A 20653-nucleotide genomic window follows, 5' to 3' on the forward strand; every position below is an offset into this window, starting at 1 on the left:
CCGAAGCAAAGAGCCTTAATCCTTCAGGAAGTAAGTATAAGGGGTTGAAGAGGGTGGAAAAGGAGGAGGATTATCACCAGGACGGCCACGTCAACATTCTCCCTACCGGGACACGTGAAGAGTGACAACCCGCCTTCTAAGAGTGGGCGGGTGCCTTCAGCCTCAGTTTCCTCATCTGTGAAATGGGTCCAACAATAGGACCCACGGCACACCTGTCCCTGTCGGTCTCGTAAGCAGGTTTAGGAATATCAGGACCTGTGGTTCCCTGGTCTTTTCCCCGTGGAGGGTGAACCGGGAGAGGCAGGAGAAGGGCCGAGACCCAAGGGCTCACCCATCGCCCGGTCCTCCTGCACCCGCCTGCGCTCGTCCCTGAAGGCCTGCAGCCACCGCGCCTTGTCCTCAGGCTTCTTGGCACAGAACAGGTGCGCCTCGTCATCCGTCCTGCTGACCAGCTTGAAGGCGTTTCTGACGCTGAGGGTGCGGGCACCGTCGCGGCCATCCTCCAGGTCCACGAGCTCCACGGCGTCCATGTCCGTGCGGCCGCGGTAGTAGAGCACGTCCCTCCGCAGCAGGTCCTTCTTGCAGGCCACCAGCTGGTGGTCAAACAGGAAGAACGTCCGCTGCTGGCTCTTGCCCTGCCGGGTGACCCTGGTCAGCTCCCCAGAGTGGATCAGCTCCGAGCTGCGCTCGAGGATGTCCTGGCCCTGGAGGGAAGGGTGGACACATGTCCTGAGGTCCCCCGACGCGAGGTCTCAGGGTACCGGGCATTGGGGGGAGCTGGCGGGGGGAGGCCCTGGCACGAATCCCCACGGGCGGGCCAGTTACACGAGGCCCACGCGCAAGGCAGGGCCTCAAAGGCCAGTCAAACCTCGGCCGTCAGCCTCCTTGGGCAGGAAAACTCTTCTCTTTTCCCTATTCCATGGGAAAATGTGATTGAGCCCCTATGTTACCTGAGGGGTCTCCCTTATCAGAAAGATCTGGTGAAAAATTCTGGATGGGTGGGATCCAATCAGGATCCGAAATGGCAGCTGGCCTGGACCGACCCCCGAGAACAAGGAGGCCCCCTGTGGCTAGGGGCTCAGTGCTGCAGACTCAGGGGGGCTTCTATGCAGCTCCCCGGCGTAACTAGCTCAGGGTCTTGGAAACAAGAGGCCAGATGGCAAACAGCCAGCAAGAAATTGGTAAACTTCTGACAAGAAATTATCCCCTAAATGTCAGAGTCCAAGAACAGGAGGAAACACACACTTCTGTAATATTTAGGCCGGGTCTAATCCCATGACCCTTTGCGGTAGTTGGTACGACACTGGCCTTTGATTTTAAGACTTTACCCTCCTGTAGTCCCAGTTATACACAATAGTTTTTGGAGGCAAAAGATCTCGACTCCAAAACAGCTTTTCTGTTTACTTGCCTCCAGCGATTCTGTGCCCTGGATTCCTGGCTCACAGGAGACTTAGACCCACGGACCCCAAGGTCCCGTCTGGACTCCCAGAGTCCACGAGGGCCTTGAAAGAAGAGTCTCTCCAGTGCTCACTGCTGTCACCTGCTTTAGTTAAAAACCTAACTTCTCCGTCCAGACGTTCACAATCCTTGGGGAGAGTGAGCTCTGACCAATTAATCTGATGCAGGATGACTCTTCCTGTGTCTGAAAACCATCTGAACAACGTGGGCTTACTGTCCTCTGTGATGGCCTCAGGGGCAGTGGTCCGTGGGTCCCATTCTGCTCCCTCACCTTTCTGTGCTTCAGTTTCCCCATCTGTTAAATGGGGTAATAATAGTTCCTACTTCACAGGACTATCGAGAGGGTTAAATGAGTTCATATATTTAAATGACTCGGACCCGCGCCAGGCATGTGTGAACACAGTACAAGCACTAGCTACTGTCACTGCTGTTTTAATAAATAAAAGCGTGTGTGTGTACGTGTGCGCGTGTGCACTGGGCCGTCACCACAGGCTGTGTATCAAGTGCTGCATGGCACCGTCTTAGGCGATCCTCACAACAGCCCTACGAGACAGGTAACGTTTCCCTCCCCATCACACAGATGGACTATCAGTCTCGCCCAGATCATACGAGAGTCACACCCCCGCCGTGACATAACCTGCACCGTAAGCGTTCTCCAGCTGCTCTCAGGGAGCCCACGATCAAGCAGGAGAGACAGGGTGTACGCAATAAGTTGGTTACGGACACTCTTCAGAGGACTCCCTGGTGGAGGTGGAAGGTAAAGCGTTTGACTGGTAGCTTTAACAATGTGCATCAAAATGTCATGCCAGTAAAGCCAAGAGCACAGGGCACCAATCACGGGACACAAAGTGGGCCGTCGCCTCAGAAGACCACAGGTCGGGGGTGTGTGGGTCCAGCTGGGCGCTGAGCGGGGAGGGTTCCCAGGTGCCCCGCAGCCCACGATGGGCCGCGGGTAGCGGGTGGGCTCCCACGTACCTCCCAGCCCACGATGGACACCTGCCACCGTGCTATCTTGTCTATGCTTTCCAGCTTGCGTTTTCGCTCGTTGATCAAACAGGCGACGTTCTTCATGGCCTCGTACGCTGCCTTTATGTTGCTGTAATCGCTGCAAAGGGAGGGGTTAATTTGAACCACGTGATGGGCACCTTGCAAATGAGGACCCACGAAGTAACACATTCCATCCGTGACTGTACACCGACAGTCTAGACAAGATGGCCTTTAAACAATGGCCATTGTTCCCCTCCCCTTGTTCCTTCGTGAATGGGCTACAGTTCGCAGAGGTTAAGGGAGCCGACCGAACGCCACCCAGAATTCTGTGGAATAAGAATGTTGCCGTTCGTTTCCCAGAAGCCACACTGAAATGAAACAAAGGCCACGAGAAATAAGTTTTAGTCACAGTGACGACGGACTATTTTCATGAATAAAGAAAAGACAGGCCTCTGTTATTGCTCTAATCCTCACAGAGCTGGTTCTGCCATAGAAAGTTCTTTAATGATCCCCACCCATTCTCAAGAGCGGTGATTGGCTCTGAGTCAGGACAGGAGGGGAGGACACGAATGAGTTACGTCACTGCGAACACGCCATTTCCCTCATCCACGCACCTTTACTTCTGGTGCTTTCTACCAGCCACAGTCAAATCAGACTCACATGTCTCCCCCAGCAGCTCCTCTAACCCTGGAGGCACCAGGAAAACTGAAGCTCCGATCTGCACACAGGCTGCCAGAGAGCGTGTCTGGGGCCGGAAAGGTTTACATTCAAGTCTCGCTTCACATTAATAATTCAGGGACATGTAAACCGGCCGCCCAGCTAACGAGCTAAGTCTTTCCCCCCCACACACACACTTTCCTGTGTCTTCCAGGACTGGATTGCAGTCCTCCTGCACAGCCAGAAAAAAAAAAGCCTTGAGAGCAGACTCTGCTGTCTATGTACCAGACACCGCACCTCTGTACTCCTGGGAGGTCCCTGGGCATCCCCCCTACCCCATTCCCGGACAGACCAGACCCCACTGTCTTCAGACAGAAGCGGAGCAGAAAAGAAGAACAAAGTGACACACAGGGGCTGCCAAAATACAGGGAGCAAACACCCCCTCAGAAAGGGCTCCAGCAATGAAGAAAATGTGCAAAATAATTGTACTTTTTTTCCACAAGTTTTTCTGTACAATTCCAGGAAAGAGGCAGAGTGTAATGGTTTTTAAAAATATTTTGTTTTGTTTTACTTCAGACAAGGAAATGGGCTTTTTGTCATTTCTTTCCAAATGATTTTTTTTGAAACAGCCAGAGTATGCAAATGCCTCATAGTGAAAAATGCCCTTAAAAGAGAAAAATGAAGTGTTGACGGGTGATGAGCATACTCCTGGCGTAGCTTCCCTGTCTTTCCAGATGTTCTGCTTCTTAATTTGCTTATTTATTTCCCCAGGTTCCTCATCAAGATGACTTTTTATTCTTTTTTAAAAAATGTCTTCAAATTTGTGACACGCTTGACTTTGCTATTTCCTTTCTGTCAAAGTTTTCTGATTTTTCCATCAGAAAAAGAAAAACATACATAGCTCTTTCCTTTTATTTATTTCAATCAACTCCTTTCTCTTATTCCTTTCACCTTAATTCTTGAAACTAACATCATCATCTGGGTATGTTGTTTAGCGACCCAGCTCTCTCTTTCGACCTTCTCATCTAATTGCGAAAAGACCCCTTTCCCAGCCCCGTCTCTCCGCAGGAGTCCAGGCGCAGAGGACAGTAGAATGACCTGTCCCCGGCACCCTCTAGAGCAGGCGCTGCCGTGGAGAATCCCACTGCTCTCAGGGCAACAGTTAGATGTTAAAACCCAGAGCCGTGTGGTTTGCTGCAGGAGATTTCCTCTGGGCACAATTTCTCTCCGCTCCCTTTTCCCACTAGACGCCTTCAAGACCGTCCTTCCGAGGGCTGCAGGAGGAGTGAATGCTTTGTGCTGTGACACGGATGTCACGGATGAGGTCTGGTTCTCATCGAAAACAATAAGCTTTGTCGTAAAACCTTGCTGGACGACGGCTGTGTCCCCACCGGCCTGCCAGTTGTGGGCTGCTGAGAACACAGCAAGGACCCCATGGCTGCCGGCGAAAGGGGCCCAGTGGTGGAGACCCTTCCCCACATCTCAGAGAGGGTGCAGGCCTGCTCTAACACATAACGGGTGACAGCTCACGTACAGTCACAGCACGGTCAGACGTTGTTCTGTGCATGCAGGGAAGTGAGGAGCTGCTACTCGGTAAGCAGAGGTCAATATTTTGGGGTCCCTCAGAAGAATTCACAAAGTAAGCCCCAGAGGGAGATGGAGCATTCAGGTAACCGTGACGAGAAGCCCTATGCTCAGAACCAGAGGGAACAGGGTGGACGGGATTAGGAGACGGAGCAAGCCCTGAGCTGGACCAGAAAGGGCTCAGGGTCCAACAGGATCTCAGGAGGATGTGTCCCCAAGTGGAGCCGACACACTACGCCACGCCCTTGAGACTCCCTACTCTTTCAGAGTTCAAAGTTTTCTGTGTCCTCACCCCTCTGCGAAGGAACTTTTTGTTCCAGCATATAACAACACAGCCAGCCCTCCATCCCTAGGGGTTCTGCATCCGTGATTCAACCAACCGCAGATTGAAAATATTTGGGAAAAAGATTCCAGAAAGTTCCAAAGAGCAAAACTTGAATTTGCCATAGGCCAGCAACTATTTACACAGCATTTACATTGTATTTTCAACTATTTACATCGTATTAGATATCAGAAGTTATCTAGAGATGAGTTAAACTATCTGGGAAGCTGCGCATGGGTTATATGTAAATACTGAGCCATTTTCTATAAGGGACTTGACCATCCTCAGATTTTAGTGTCCAGGGGTCCTGAAGCCAATCTCCATGGATACCGAGGGCTGACTGTACTGCTCTGAGGGTGAGCTGGCCTGAAATATCTTAAGGATAAATAAGAGGAAAGAAAATATTTCTGAAACTGTATTCACAGCAGTCTATTTTTTTAATTGTTTTTATTCTCTACTGAGTAGCTACAAAAGAGTATTTATAAAGCACATGTCAATTATAATGACAGACTACACAATAAAAATCCCCCACCTGCTCACGACACAGTTTAAGAATTAATTCTTATTTTCTAATATCTCTAGAAATGGATATTCGGGAGGCTCTTCGATGACCCCATTTCAGTAGTTAACAACCTTAAACTTTCTAAACGACCTGGAAACGTCTTCCCAACAGCTGACAGAGAGCATCAGGAGGGCACCGCAGCCCCCGCCCCGCCCCGTTACCGCCCCCCCGCCCCCGCGTGCAGGCGTCCAGGGGAAGCCCCTCCCCTGCGCCCGCCCCCGCTGCGCACCGCCCCCCCCACCCCCCGCCCCCGCGTGCAGGCGTCCAGGGGAAGCCCCTCCCCTGCGCCCGCCCCCGCTGCGCACCGCCCCCCCCACCCCCCGCCCCCGCGTGCAGGCGTCCAGGGGAAGCCCCTCCCCTGCGCCCGCCCCGCGTCCCCTGCGGAGGGCTCACGTGACCCTGCATCCTCGTGGGCGCCTCACCTGTGCTCCTGGGTGGTGTACTTGAGCAGCTCGGCCAGCTGCAGCGGGTACTTGCAGATCTTCTGCACGGGCGTCAGCAGGAAGCCGTCAATGGCGATGTCGATCATCTGCTGCAGCAGGCGGCAGGCCTCGAAGAAGTGTCGGTAGCGGCCCTGCTTCATCAGGCCCGCCAGCTCGGCGCAGGCGCCCGGGTGGTTGTTGCAGTACTCGGAGTAGATGGCGAAGCCCTCTTGCTGGGAAGGGAGGCACGGCTCCGTCAGGACAGGGCGGCTCTGGACCCTGACGAGGACGCACGACACCCAGCGCCCCCGCCCCCACCCCCGGGGAGGTTCCTGGACAGGGGGCCCGTGGGAAGGGGCCACATCCAGACCCTGGGGGTGGAGGGAGAGGCTGCCGAGGACGCAGGGCCCCGGCCCACGCCAGGCCCCTTCCACAGACCCCGAAAGGGTGTCTCGGGCGCACGGGCCGCGCCTGGGAGCGGCGCCCTCTGTGTCACCCCCTGTGTTGCCTGATCCAGGAGAAGAGGGCGGTGCTGTCCCTGCGCCTGGCTGCCGCCTGTCCCTTCTCCTCTCCCGGGCAGGTGGGCTTCTCCACGTGAGCAGGAGGACGCAAGGCCCCATCTCCTGGTCACAGGTCTCCTTCCCACCCTGCCACCTGCCATCCGCGTAGGGGCCACCTCCACCCCCTCCTCCAGGCTGCCCCACCCCCCGGGACTCCGAGGGGGCCCCGCCCAGCCCCCCGAGGCTCCTCAGCCCCAAGGCCGCCTCCTTCACACATGTCCACCTGCCCGCAGCTGCAGTGTCTTCGGCCTGGGTCCTACCCCAGTTTATACCCGGCTGTCCTCTGGCTCACCACCTCTCCAGCCAAACCCCTTTCTGCGTCCCTGCTGCTGGCACCCTCGCCCAGGCCCACCTCCCTGTCTCCCCCGAAGGAGTGACACCTCTGTCCCCAAGCTAGGCTCCCCTGTCCTCCACAGCAAGATCCGCGTGCCACTCTTCAGCCTCACCTTGGCTGACCTGGAAGCTTCTCTCCTACAACTTGTTCCCGTGAACCTCCTGCTCTGGCCAGAAAGTTCTCCTACGAAGTCCCAAACAGGCCCAGAGCCCTCACGGGCCCACCCCTCCAGCTGGAGACAACCACCAGCAACAGCGTCTCCAGCCGTTTAAAGACAGTCCACCCGAGGATCGGCCCCTGTTCCACAGCCACCGGAACGCTGCTGGGCCCAGAGGAGTGCTACACTAGCCCGGTCATTGGTGTTAGCACTACTGGTACTGCGCCCTGACCCTTCTGGCTGGGGACGGAATCTTCTTCCTCTGAAATCTGTTGTATTAAAAAGTGACAGTCAGTCACCAGTTCGCGAGCTCAGGCCAGCATCAGGAGGCTGTTCTGAGGCAGGTACAGGCTTGGGTCCCAGAGCCGCACGCCTTTGGCCTGAATCCACTTCTGCCAATTACTAATGTGTGACCCTGCGTCACTTACTCTCTGGGTGAAACCTAGCTTCTGCATCTGGAACACGGGGAAAATAATCATACCTGCGACACAGCAGTACAGGAGCTGACATACAGCCCTGAACACAGCGATAAACATATAACAGACACCTGGTAGGTATTACTAGAAACTACCCCAAATACAACCCCTAAGTCGAAACTGCATAAAATTGAAAAGATTTTGAAATAATGGACTTGGGGCACTCAGGTAAAGATCAACCATACACAGCAGTCCCCTTAATTTACAAGTGACACCTCCATCCTGCAGGAAATTAATCTAGCAAACAAAGAAATTAAATAAAGTGGAACAAAACAAAGAGGACCCCTGTGCTTCAGGGAGAAACATTTCAAAATGAGTTAGCCGGACGCTACCAGTAAGAAGTGGAGGGTGACGTACGTGTTGAAGAAAGCAGGACCCTATTTCACTCAGGTGAGGTTCCTCTTTATTGTACTGTTTCTCAAGGTCTTTCAGGAACTTTCTTTGGAATTTGTAAATATCTTCAATGTTTCCAAAAATGGTGGCGAGCTGTGCGACCGTGAACATCGCCGTGTGCTTGCGACACTGTCGAATGTAGCCCTACAAAATAGGAAAGCAAGGCTTGGTTTCAAATGTTAGAGCTCAAAAATTGGTACTATCACACTTTTTCTAAACTCTTAAGATAACCATTCTCTCATTCCTAAGTCCATTTCCCAGCCGAGAAGGCCTGTCCAATACAGATGCCATCGCTGGCTGAGCCGCTCAGTGAGCAACGCTCACTGTCACGGCCCAGAGCCAAGAACGGCCTAGCCGAGGGTTCCACCATCACCCAGTTTCTACAGGAAACAACACAGATCCGTAGATATCTAATCTGAGGCCTGCACTAATCAGAGCACCACTAATTCCCTACGCCCAATGCCCTGGTTGTATGCGGCTTGGGTAGGATACGGAGGTAGGAAGGAAAGGCCATAAAAACGTGTAACAACTATCCCCAGATGGGCACCGTGTAATTACACAGACTGAACTGACTATACGGTAAGACACAGACCACTGACTATTGGGGATGAATTTTAACAGGCTGTAGGCCAGTGGGTCTGGTTTACGTCCCAACCCCGCTGCTCACTCCTCGGTGCCTGGGCTTCCTCATCTGTAATGGGGGCGCGTGGGACCTGCCCGTGAGTGTCATGGGGTCAAGTTAGCCGGTGAAGGGCATGGTCGTGCTCAGCAGTTATCAGCAGTGACTGTTTCCCTAAAATGCCACTTCAGAGGAACTCCCTCAACCGCAGGTTCACACGGAACAAGACGGCTGCCACAAATACGCCCAACGCCGGGCGGTCCTCATCTGCGGGTCAGTCCAACCACACAGCGGGGCGGGGGGGAGCGCGGCCCGCACTTGGCCTGCCTCCTGCTGGACCCTCGCAGCTGAATGGAAGGCGCAGGCATCAGCATTCACGGCCAGGACGCCGGAGTGACCCAGCGGGTGCCAGGGGTCCCACAACGGTCTAGAGAAACACTCTAAAGAATCCACAGAATCGAAAAATACCACCGGGGAGAGACCTGGGTGCTGAGCGGGATCCCAGACCCTGGGGGACACAGCCCGGGACGTCGCCAGACGCCTGCATCTGCATGACTCGGGGTCTCGCTGTGCGCCAGAGGTGAGAGGCAGTGGTTGGTGGACGGTGACAAACCTTCGGTTCTTCGTAAAGTCACCTGGGTCTCCCCTACAGGTGCCGCCTCCCCTGAATGTCACTCCCTCTGAACACCCGTGGCAGCTAAGTCCCCCAAGGAGGCCGCTGCATCTCACCCTGAAGACAGCCGGCCGCTCACGCTGCCCAGGGTGGACCAGCACCTGGTGAGCCAGTGGCCTGTACAGGGACCATCGGTGGGGGCGGCGATGGGGCTCCAGGAACACGCGTGCACAGAGGGTCTGGCTGGGCGCGGAGGGGCCACACGGCACGTCACACGGTGCCCCGAGGCCCCCAAGCTCACCTCGCAGATGTCCCGGAGGTGCTTGATGTACACCCGCTCGGTGTCCATGATCTCCTGGATGACGTTGGTCCGCATCTGCTGCTTGCTCTCGGGGTGCCTGTGGCGGCCCCGGCCCGCGTCCTCCGCCGGCTCCTGGCCCGGGGCACCGCTGGGGCCCTCCGCCAGCTCCTCCTGGTTGACCCGCAGCTGCGGTCACAGGCAGGGCACAGGTCAGCGGGGCGGCACCCGGCCTGCCCCTGGTTTCCACTCCCCGGGGACAGTGAGGAGGGGAGCGGGGAGCGGGGGGCAGGGGCGCGCGCCGGGCCCGCACGGGCCGAGCTGAGCATCGCAAACGCAGCGGCGGCACCAGCCGGCCCGCCGACCCCGGTGGGAATTCTCCCTTCCCACACCCCAGCCTCTAGGAGGTCTGGTTCAGAGGATGACGAGGGGACAGTGGCTCTTGCCCCTGAGCCCCCAGAGGCAGGAAGGCACTCACTCGGACGAAGCTGGCGGGGAACCAGGCCTCCCTGTCCGCGCTGCGGCCCCACCACCAGTCCTTGTGGGAGGCTTCGAGGACCTGGATGACGTCCCCGGCCTTGAAGCCCAGCTCCTGCTCGTCCATGGTCACGTGGTCCCACAGGGCCTCGGCGCAGACCACGCTGCCATCGCTGATCAGCTGGAACGGAGAGGCGGGCGCTCAGCGCGGAGCGCGGGACCTTGAGCTCGCCCGGCCCCCGAGCGTTCACGCCGACGGCGCTCAGCGTGTGACGTCACACGACAGGGATGGGGAGAATTCCTAGGCGGGCACCCCTCCTGTGCTCTTAAAGGAACCCCCAGGTCCACTCATCTGGGCATCAGTCATCCAGCAAGTGTGACTATCTGGACGCTTCGCCCTGGAAAGGGCTTCTGAGCAGCCAAACTAGACATCCTGGAGCCGAGCGGTCAAAGGTCGCCACACCCTTTCCTGCAAGCCCCTCAGGGCGTCACCCAGAACCTGCTCTCCGTTCTTTCCTCACAATCTAAGCAGACTCTGCATCTCACTGTGTCGTTTACTGCAATTAAAGAGAACACAGCATGACGTCTGGATATTCAGCAGGTAATTTAAGCTCCTCCGCAAGCCGGCTGTAGGGGCGGAGGGCCGTGCAACCACTCAGCTCCCGGGATGTCATGGGGACACCATGGATCCTATAGCAACAACTGGTGATGTTGCCACTGAGAAGTTACACTCCACACGCTCTGTTCATGAGCTCCAAAGGCTAGAGGCGCCTTCTGGAAAGACTTCTGTAAAAAGGCCTAAAGATGCAGAGGGGGCTTCCCCGGTGGCGCAGTGGTTGAGAGTCCGCCTGCCGATGCGGGGGACGCAGGTTCGTGCCCTGGTCGGGGAGGATCCCACATGCCGCGGAGCGGCTGGGCCCGTGAGCCATGGCCGCTGGGCCTGCGCGTCCGGAGCCTGTGCTCCGCAGCGGGAGAGGCCACAGCAGTGAGAGGCCCGCGTACTGCAAAAAAAAAAAAAAAAGATGCAGAGGGGCGGGGAGAAGCCCAGATCCGTGGTGAGAAACACGTGGTTAACTTCAGCTCTAACATCTGCTAGAAAGTCGTTCAGCCTTAGTCTCGGAGTGTTTGCTAAAAGGTGGACAGTAAGTAACGTTCACCTCCTAGATGTACTATAACAAATGTAGGGAGGGCATATCCTGAACTGAGAAGCCCTCTCCAAGCATAAGAATGGCTGCCCTGACCGGGAGGGGTGACTTTAGTTAGTTACTTGCAACACTTAATCACATAAATCAACCTTGAAAATGCAAGAAAACCATACTGGTTTTCTAACCAGAATTCTAGGTTTTAGCATATGTTCACTAAGAAATAATCAGAGAGCAAAGTACGAGTGGGTTCCGGGCCCTGAAAACCAGGCCTCCTGCACTAGCTGCTGCCGTGTGGAATTAAGCCCAGTACCTCGTTGATGGCCAGCTGCTCCCCGCCCGGCTGCAGGTACCGGGGGTTGGCCCGACAGAGGTCTTCATAGCTGTAGTCCTCCTCGCTGCCATTGTCATCCGCTAGGGCAGATGACTCCGCACCGCCATCAGAAGAAACTGAGAGAGAGAGAGAGAGAGAGAAAGAGAGACGGTGCAGTTTAAAGGACACAGCTAATGTCAAAAATATAACCACAAAACCTATGACCTCTGAGAACGTGCCCTCAGGGGAAAGTAATCATTTGTATCTAACCCAGAATAAGAGACCATTAGAAAATGTCTAACTGATCTATTAATCCAAAGGTAGCAGTTGAGGCTAAGGAGAGCGGGGGTTGAGTGTCCCTGTCGGTGAGAAAGGGGACATTTCAGAGACTACTGCCAACGGTGATGCACAGGGTTATTTTGAGAGTCAGGATACTGAGTGAATGATGTGTGATTTAGTTGGAAATCTGTGCTCCACAGTGGAAATAAAAAATACGGATAATGTTTCTAACTCATGTGTCAATAAGCCTGGGGAGGAAACGAAAGTGGAAAGTAATTGATACAATCCTTTTTTTAAAAAGTGTCCTGCTTCCGTCGTTTCCCTGCAAGGCACAGTCAGGTGCTGCTAAAATCAGAAGGTGCTGACGGTGTCGTAAGTGAAGCCACGCACCATGCTTCCTAGTTGTCACAGAGCAAAGGGCCAGAACTCAGTGTCAGAATGAGCAGTTAGCTGGCACCTTTACCAAAATAAGAGAAAGCCCTCATGAGGATGGGTGTGGTGTTTTGGACGGACCACCTGGCACTCAGACCTCCTGCTGGGACAGCAGGCCCCTCCCCAAGGCTCGTCTGTCATTGACCGTCCCCTGGGAGGAGGACAAGGCCCCATGGCACAGGGACCTGACTCTTGCCTGAGGACGCAGCGTGGCTGGCCTTGGGCACGAGAACATCTGACAAAGGATGCGACTGGAAGGCAAGTCTAAAGGTTAGAGCAAGCACCGGGGCTGCCCTCGCAGGGCCTGAGCAAGGGAGCAGCAGGTTTGAACAGAGGCCCCTGGTACCGCAAAAAGAGACCAGGTTAGTGTGACGGAGGCTGGGTCTGAGCCGTAGCCCCGCCCGCCGGAACCAGGCAACTCAGACTCTCCCAGCTCCACACGCTTCCACTGTAAACGGCAGTTTCTTTCTTTCTGGAGAGTTAGGTGGGATGATGTGTGTCACGTTCCCAGCATCCTTGGTCCGTGGCTGGGACTCGCTCAAAGGAACCACCGTGGTGATGGCAGCGAGCACGGTCGTGGCTGTGCTGAAGGAGAGCGACTTGGCCTCAGCACGGGGCGGGCGGGGCGGACGCTGGGCCCAGGAGACCGCGGGGAAGGCGGGTCACCTGGATCGGGAGGGCCCACCGCGCCGCAACACGGAACCGGCCGCCGGAAGCTAAGTGCAAGGACCCGCATGTCCAGCTGATGTGGCACCAACAAAGAGGAGGAAATCAACGATGATTCGGAAACTCCCGAATTACTGGGAGAACTTTCCAGAAAGGGAGTCCGAGGAGGAGCTGGTGGGGCAGGAGAGTGAAGGCCAAGCTGGATGCTAGTGGGACAGCTCCGTGCGCCCTGCTTCTTTCAAGGACCTGAGAGTCGGGATTTCTAGTAACTTTACCCTCGGGGGACAGGTCTACTTTCTAAACTGAGGAACCTGTTTTTAAAAATTAGATATTATCTTTTCTTATTATTTTTAATTTGTGTTTCATTTTATTTTTTAAAGTGAGATATTTCCTAGTCTTTATTTTGTACTGTCTTCAACATCTGATGTGCATCTTACATTCCCAGCCCATCCCCTCTGGGCGAGCCACGTTTCAGGTGCCCTGCAGACACCTGTCCGTCCCAGGACCGGCTCCCAGCTCTGCACACCAGGCCCCTAGGGCTCTCCTCCTGCCCTCACTCCGGCCCTGCCACTCGCTTGATGCACAGCTCCCAGGGTGTGTGTGCCTGTGTGTGTGTGTGTGTGTGTGTGTGTGTCCGTGTCCATCCTCAGGCCCCATGCAGCCACTCCTGCCCTGCGCTGTGGTCACAGCGCTCTCAGGCAGAGGACACGAAGTCACCTGGCTGTTGCTGGGGTGCGTCTGGGGGGTGGGGAGAAAGCCCAGAGGAAGCAAACGCACTTGCAGTAAAGGCACGAGCCTTTCTCATCAGGCTACCAAGGAGGTAACGGTAAGGCTGCAACCCTCCTCTAACCGGGGCCCTCGGGGCAGCTGCCGCAGCACTGCGCCCACTAGCACGGTGGTTAACAGCGGGGCCTGGTCTGTCGGGGCCCAGAGCACCGAAGGCCGCGTTGAGCCCCGAGCACCCCTCCTCCGCCCGTCTCAGCGGGACTGCTGCGCTCAGGAAAGTCAAACACCGGGGCCCCCCTCCACAGGGGAGTCAGAAACCACACTGTCCCTAAAGACCCTCCGAACTGCGTTTCCCAGGAGAATTCTTTACCACCTTGTCTGGCGTTGCTACGAAAATCAGTAAAGGGGAAAAAAGCCAGGTGATAACGTGCAAACGCAGAGTTCACAGGAGTTTAATGAAAAAAGGATTCCGTCGAAAAAAGGCTGAACCTTTACGGGAGGCAGAGGATAGAGTTATCTGGAAACAGACGTGAACCTAGCATGCTGGACGGTGTCTGACCGCATCACGAGCGCCTGGAAAAGAGCTCCGGCCGAGGGGCCTCACGGGAGCGTTTGGGTCCCTCAGGTCAGCGTGTCCTGAGCTGCAGAAATGAGGTGGTCCCCATGCTGTCAGCCTGCTCGGCGGGGTGGGGGTGGGGCCCGGGCGGGAGAGACGCCGTGTGTCCGGGGACCAGCGAAGGAATCGGAGCGAAAGCACCTGGTAAATGTCCTAGCTTGACCAACTTTCCAGCTAAATGAGCTGGAGCCAGCCTCTGGGCCTCTTCCACCCCACGTGCCCATCTGTACGATGGGCACAAGTCCACATGTCCCATCTGTTCAGAGGTCACTCTTCCGCCTCACGTCCCTTGTCTGACACGTCCGCAAATCCGGACCCTCCCCTCAGCGCGTGTCCAGAACCTGCCCACGGCTCCCCACGGCTCCGCACGACTCAAGCCTCGGCCACGTCGAGCTGGGTCACTGCAGCAGCCCCTCTGCGCCCCCGCCCCGCCCCCTCCACGAGTCTCACCAAAGCGCCAGAGTGATCGTGCTAAACCCCCCCAGACATCGGACCACTCAGGCCCCTGCCCCAAGCCACCCACGGGGGACAAAGCCCAGGTCCTTGAAGACCCCCCCAAAACACACACCGTATCTCCCCCCCCTTACAGTCAGCTCTGACCCTGACAGCTGCCCGCTTCCTGCACCTGGCTCCCCTCCTCAGGGCCTGTCCCCTTCCCCAAGGCCTTCCCCGACATCCCACGGAAAACCGCCCAGTCTTCTTTCCCAATTTTCCCCACAGCATTTATCACCGCCTAAGATACTTTGCTTTTCATCTGTCTCCCCCAACTAAAAGGTAAACTACCTAAAGCCCGTCATTTTTGCCTGCTTTGTTCTCCACTGTACTCCTGGGACCCGGACCACTGCCTGGCACACAGGTGCTTCGTTAATATTTGCTGGAGGCCTGACGGACGGATGGAAACACAGCACACAGGCAAGAGCGGGGCGGGGCTTCGGGGCCAGACAGACTGGTTTCCAACAACCGTGCAGCACGATGGGTTTCTTTTTAAGTGGGAGTCCTCGGTCACCCCTTTCTGTTTTTTCACCTGCAAATGCGGATGGTAATACCCTTCTCAACGGGTCATTTGTCAGTTCTCCACCAATAATTGTTATTCTTAGTTTGCTGGGAACCTCAAGTGAAATGACATACACAAGAGCACCCTGTCAACTGAAAGGCAACACAAAGTGCAAGGCCAGCTCAGCGGGCGTCTGCAGTGTGCCAGGCGCGGCTGAGGGCGGGTGCCATCAGCTTTCCCACCTTACAGATGAGTAACTGAGGCCCCAACACCACACGGCTGGGGCAGCAGCAGGGCCCCAAGCCCAGGGCGTCTGCGTCCCGCCCACCGGGGGCCCGGCCCCAAGCCCAGGGCGTCTGCATCCCACCCACCGGGGGCCTGGCCCTCCCAGGGCGCCTTTGCTATCCGTGTCAGAAATCACGCGGTGCCCACATCCTAGCACTTCCGCGTCGCTCACGGTCCTCTGCTCGCCGTTTCCTCCCCCCACTCCCAGCTCATCTGACTGACCTCATCCTCTTCCCTTCGGGACCTTAACTGCTTTCATGGTCTTAAAGTCCCTTCTAAGCTGATGGCTCCCTGTGTTTCTGTCCCATGATTTACAGGCATTTTATGGAGTTGGATATTTCCAGCGTCTGGACGGGGGGGGATTAGGTGGTACATTTTGAGGCTCTATCTGCACGGAGCACGGTTCCCTGTCATGCCCACACTTGCCGCCTTTACGTGTGTGTTTCCCTTCTGAGGCCGGAACTCCCTTGAGAGAAGAGACGGGGTCTATTTTTCTACCCCCAGCACGCAGTGTCATGCCTGGCATGCAGAAGGCACGCAGTTAAGTGGACTGCCAACTGCCGATGAAGTTTACCTCTTCATCTGGGGGCACGAGGGCTGCGGGGAGGCGGGGTACACACCTGGGCCTCCCTGTTTCCAGCCTCCACCCTGCCCCGGGCCACCCCCATGCTGCCCCAAGGCCAACTTCGGAAAACATGGTTCCACCGTGTGTGCAAGAAACCACACAGCAGGGATCTGCTGCGTCATCACAAATTCTTCTGCAGGATGCCATCTACCCCGGCCCCGCCAGTTAAAACAGTCCCCTCTCCCACCCAGAGCCCACCCTGCTGGGCAGACCTCCTCCCCACGGCTGCCCTCCCCCACCCCACCCAGCAGCCCCGGCTCGACAGCATCTCCTCACCAAGGAGCGTGTGTCACGTAAAACCTTCCACTGCAGACGAAGGTTCACACGGTGCCTTTCTCGGAGATTAAGTTTCATTCTTTCTTTTTTCTTTTTTGGTGGTGACTTTTTATTTAGGGGTGTTCTGCATGACATAGATTCATGCAGGTTCAGCAGCGTTAAGTACATTCACGTTGTTGTACAACCATCTCCAGAACTTTTTCACCTTGAGAAACTGGAACTCTGTCCCCATTAAAGACTGATTCTTTCTCCTCTCCCCCACCCCCATTCTTCGGCAACTAGCTTTCTGCTTTCTGTTCCTGTGATCTGAACACTTTACATCCTTCATGTGAGTGGAATCACACGGTATTTGCCCTTCTGTGGCTGGCTTATTCCATTTAGCACAGTGTCCTCGAAGTTCATCCATGGAGTTACCTGTATCCAGTTTCCTTCCTTTTTAAGGTGGGATAACATGCCACTGCACCTAACACCATCTGTCTGTCCAGGTGCATTTGGGTGGCTTCTGCCTCTTGAACGTGGCCATGCAAATACCTCCTCGAGATCCTGCTGTAAATTCTTCTGGATGTGTATCCAGAGGTGGGATGGCTGGTCATGGGGAAATTCGATTTCAGCTTTTCTGAGGAACCTCCACACCTTTCTCCATGGTGGCCGCACTATTCTACACTCTCACCAATGGCACGTGGGGTTCCAGTGTCTCCAGGTCCTTCCCAGCTATACTATTACTTTTGTTGAATAAGTAGGTGTGGAAAAGCCGTGTTTGAAAAGGATCTTGTAAACGTTGAGCAAAGTCTGTTGCAAATTGAAATGAAAACCTTGAACTCCTAGACAGAGGATGCTGAGAGCAGACCTGCTGCTCGTCCACCATGCCTGTCAAAGCCGCCACCACGCCCGGCGAGAATATCCTTCTGGTCTAAAGGCTCTGCGTGCTGATGACAGCACACACCTCTGCAGGGACAGTTCTGGGACCACAGAGTAAATGTGCATAAACATTCTACGTTTCTGTAACACAAATTTATCCCGTGGCTTGTCTAATCATCATGGTCGACATCCCCTGTTCGTCCCGGGTCTCGAGGGGACACGCTGGGTGGACCACCGCCCCCTTCATCCACTGGTCCCATCACACAGTCATACCTTCAGACTCAGCCCCTGAATCCTTGTTTCCCCCAAATCTCTACTCACTTCCTGAATGAACCGATCTGAGGAAACCCCGTCCACGTTTCCAGCCCTGGCCTGACGCAGCTTCAGAAACATTCAGGAGAGAACCCTGTAGCCATAGAGGACGTGCCATTGTACAGTCAGGACTGCCACAGACAGTGGAGACGATGGGAGTCTTTTTTTTTTTTAATTTGATTTTTCTTTTTTTTTGGCCACGCTGCGAGGCTTGCAGAATCTTATTTTTTTATAAATTTATTTATTTATTTTATTTTTGGCTGCATTGGGTCTTTGTTGCTGCGCACGAGCTTTCTCTAGTTGCGGCGAGCAGGAGGCTACTCTTCGTTACGGTGCACAGGCTTCTCATTGTGGTGGCTTCTCTTGTTGTGGAGCACGGGCTTCAGTAGTTGTGGTTCGCAGGCTCTAGAGCGCAGGCTCAGTAGTTGTGGCGCAGGGGCTTAGTTGCTCCGCGGCATGTGGGATCCTTCCTGGACCAGGGCTTGAAACCGTGTCCCCTGCATTGGCAGGCAGATTCTTAACTACTGTGCCACCAGGGAAGTCCGACAATGGGAGTCTTATAAAAAAGGCCAACAATGAACAGTGTCCACACTCCTTGGGGAGGGTGACATTCCTCTGTCTGAACCTGGATTTCACATCTGTGAGGGGACAAAACCTGACAACTGATCCTCAAGGTGAGTTTTTAGGACAGGACACATCACACATCACCAACAACGGAAAACTTTATCCTATAACACGCACCGGAGGTTAAGGCCTTCCTATAGGATCCTGAGTCCCGCTCTCACGGCAAACAGGCCCCCAGCCCGTGTCCCGGCAGGAATTTTTCTCAGGACACACATCCGATCTCTCCTGTTTGGCTTAATTTTGCACGTTTAAGGACTTTTGATCAAAGGGATGGAATTTCAAAAGCACAAGACCTTGCTGGGACCCCAGCCAGGCCCTGTTTGAAAAGGCCCCGAGCTTTCCCGAGCCTTCCTTTCTCTTTGCAGCTGGGGAAAACTGTCCCCTTACCTGTCACACGGGGTCGGGGAGGGCAGGGGACAGATCAGGGGAAGGTAAGAGCTAACATGGCACGTGTCATACCCGGGCACCTGCCGTGCAGGCCACATGGGTGTGGACACTGATCGCTTGACCGGCACAACATTTCTCCAGGGGTGTCCCACTAAAACAAGGGTCACTTCAGGGAAGTTCCCGTACTTAGAATAATCCATTACAAATACGGACGTTAGGAAACCTGCTGATCACTCAGGCTTCCTCAGATTGGAGATAAGCTGTTCTCACGTGCCATCCTAAGAGCAGAAACGGCAAAGCCAGGCGGGCGGGTGGGCGGTCTGCGCTCAGAGCCCAGGGTGGCCTTCACGGGGAGCTGCTGCAGCCGTGTCTGGACCACCGGCCAGGTCCCTGCACCCGGCGCAGCTCCCGAGCCCCAAGATGCAACAGAGGGCATGAACCCGGCCATAGGAGGCCTTGGATGTCAGAACACGCCCCCCGACTCCAGGGCCACTCCTCTAGGGCGGATGGCGTCCCATCACAGGGGGGCATTCAGAAAACACAGATTCTGGACCAGGGAGCCAGGCCCTCCAGGAGGAGGGGGTGGGCAGGAGGGGGTGTTTGCTGAGAATCTCTTTCCAAAGCTCCCCAAGCGATTCTGACGCCTGGCTACATTTGGAAACCGCAGGCACTCAAGCTAAACTTCCTTAACCCCATGTGCAGGGGTCCGCCCTGGGACGTGCGCTGTGTGGCCCGTCTACACAGCAACATAAGCTGGAGAACAGTGGATTCTGATCTCGTTGCTTGAACACCTCCACTTTAGCCACTTTGTGAGCGTTCCCTGCGTCCTACAAAAAGGATGCGATCCTTTGGTCCACACTGACCTGTCCACCTGAGCGATGTCCCCACCCAAAGAGCCCATCAAATTCCCCCTTCTCCTTCGGGGCGGCCAGGCTCTCACTCCCCGGTGATGGGTTGTGGTTTTCCACTCTCCCGCCTACGTTCCCTGCCCCTGTGCAGTAACGGTCTCCGGTTTTAAAACGTTCACCATATTTACACTGTCATTACATTTTAGCCGTTTCACTACAATATCCTCCTTAGCTGTGTGTGTGTCCCCTCACATCTGCCCCGCTCCTGCCCCAGCTCTGACTTCCTCAGGGACAAGAACCATGCTTATTAGTCAGTGTCAGGTCACCGAATTAAAGCACGAAATTCTTCCTGTCTAGAATTTAATGTTGCTTTTAGGAAAGTCACTATTAGCCTAATTTAGACTTTCAAACCACTTTCCATACACAGTATTTTTGAATCTTTTAAACATGTTGACATTAAGAAGGTCAAAAAGGTACTAGAAATGGACGCACTACCCTTCACTGGTAACCTTCTATAATGACCACGGGTCTTCTGGAAATAGCCCTCCCAGCAGAGAACTTTACATGTGGACTCAACTTAGGGCCTCGGCTACCTTCTGACGCCCGAGCGGTGATGGGAGTCACGTCACAGCAGAACGTAATTTACACCAAACCTCCAAGGTGCACTGTTTCTACAAGGAGTTTAAAAAGGTTTGTTTTAAACCACTAAAAGTGAAAATTTTTCCTTCTTCTCAACGTAAAGGCAAATCCTGCTCTAGAGGTGTATCCTATATGCTCTCTGTCACCTGCGGAAGGGGCACTCCGAGCCCTGAGACAGGCAGGTTGGGGTTTGGGCCGGGAGCCCTGGGCAAGCACCACCGCCAGGGTCTCTGTGCTCCTGGGGATGCAGCCGCTGGACAGTCCTCAGCCTCCAACCCAGACGTGGGTTTAGGCTCTGAGTTCCTCAGTGTCCTGCCACGAGCCCTGGCGTTCTACCCTGGGCTTGTCCCTTGCAGTCTGTTTTCTCCTCTCTTCCTTGGGTTTGGCTCTGACCGTGGCTGCCCATCCATCCCAGCCTCGCCCCTCTCCTCCACTCGGCCGCCCCCTGGCAGCTCGAGGCTGCTCACCACGCCCCTCCCAGCTCCTGGCAGCTGCCTTGCAGGCTGGCTGAACAAATCCTGAGGAGGAACCCTTCCAGTCTCACCGCATCCCCGGAATGAGCTCACAGTGTGTACCAGGCACTGTGCTAAGCGCTTAAATAAATCATCTCATCCAAGCCATGTATGCCTCCTGGAACTATTACTGCCTGTTTAAACAGGAGGAAATTGTGGCTCAAAGAGGTTAAGGAACTGCTCCCCAGAGGTGGGGCTGG

At 55.2% G+C, this 20653-nt stretch overlaps 1 protein-coding gene across 3 annotated transcripts in view; it reads right to left on the reverse strand.

Moving 5' to 3' along the window:
• The window catches only part of SPATA13 (spermatogenesis associated 13), a 261378-nt gene that overhangs the window by 5868 nt on the left and 234857 nt on the right, over nt 1-20653 (reverse strand). For all 3 annotated transcript variants that reach the window (XM_081214378.1, XM_081214379.1, XM_081214380.1), the window contains 7 exons: nt 11375-11511; nt 9921-10100; nt 9446-9631; nt 7877-8056; nt 5993-6225; nt 2434-2563; nt 332-704 (listed from right to left, as the gene is read on the reverse strand). In XM_081214378.1, the coding sequence (XP_081070504.1) occupies nt 332-704; nt 2434-2563; nt 5993-6225; nt 7877-8056; nt 9446-9631; nt 9921-10100; nt 11375-11511 (1419 nt within the window). The remainder of the gene's footprint in view (nt 1-331; nt 705-2433; nt 2564-5992; nt 6226-7876; nt 8057-9445; nt 9632-9920; nt 10101-11374; nt 11512-20653) is intronic.

Source organism: Mesoplodon bidens, assembly GCF_964165515.1.
Source record: "Mesoplodon bidens genome assembly, chromosome: 17".
NCBI classification, from domain to species: Eukaryota; Metazoa; Chordata; class Mammalia; order Artiodactyla; family Ziphiidae; genus Mesoplodon; species Mesoplodon bidens.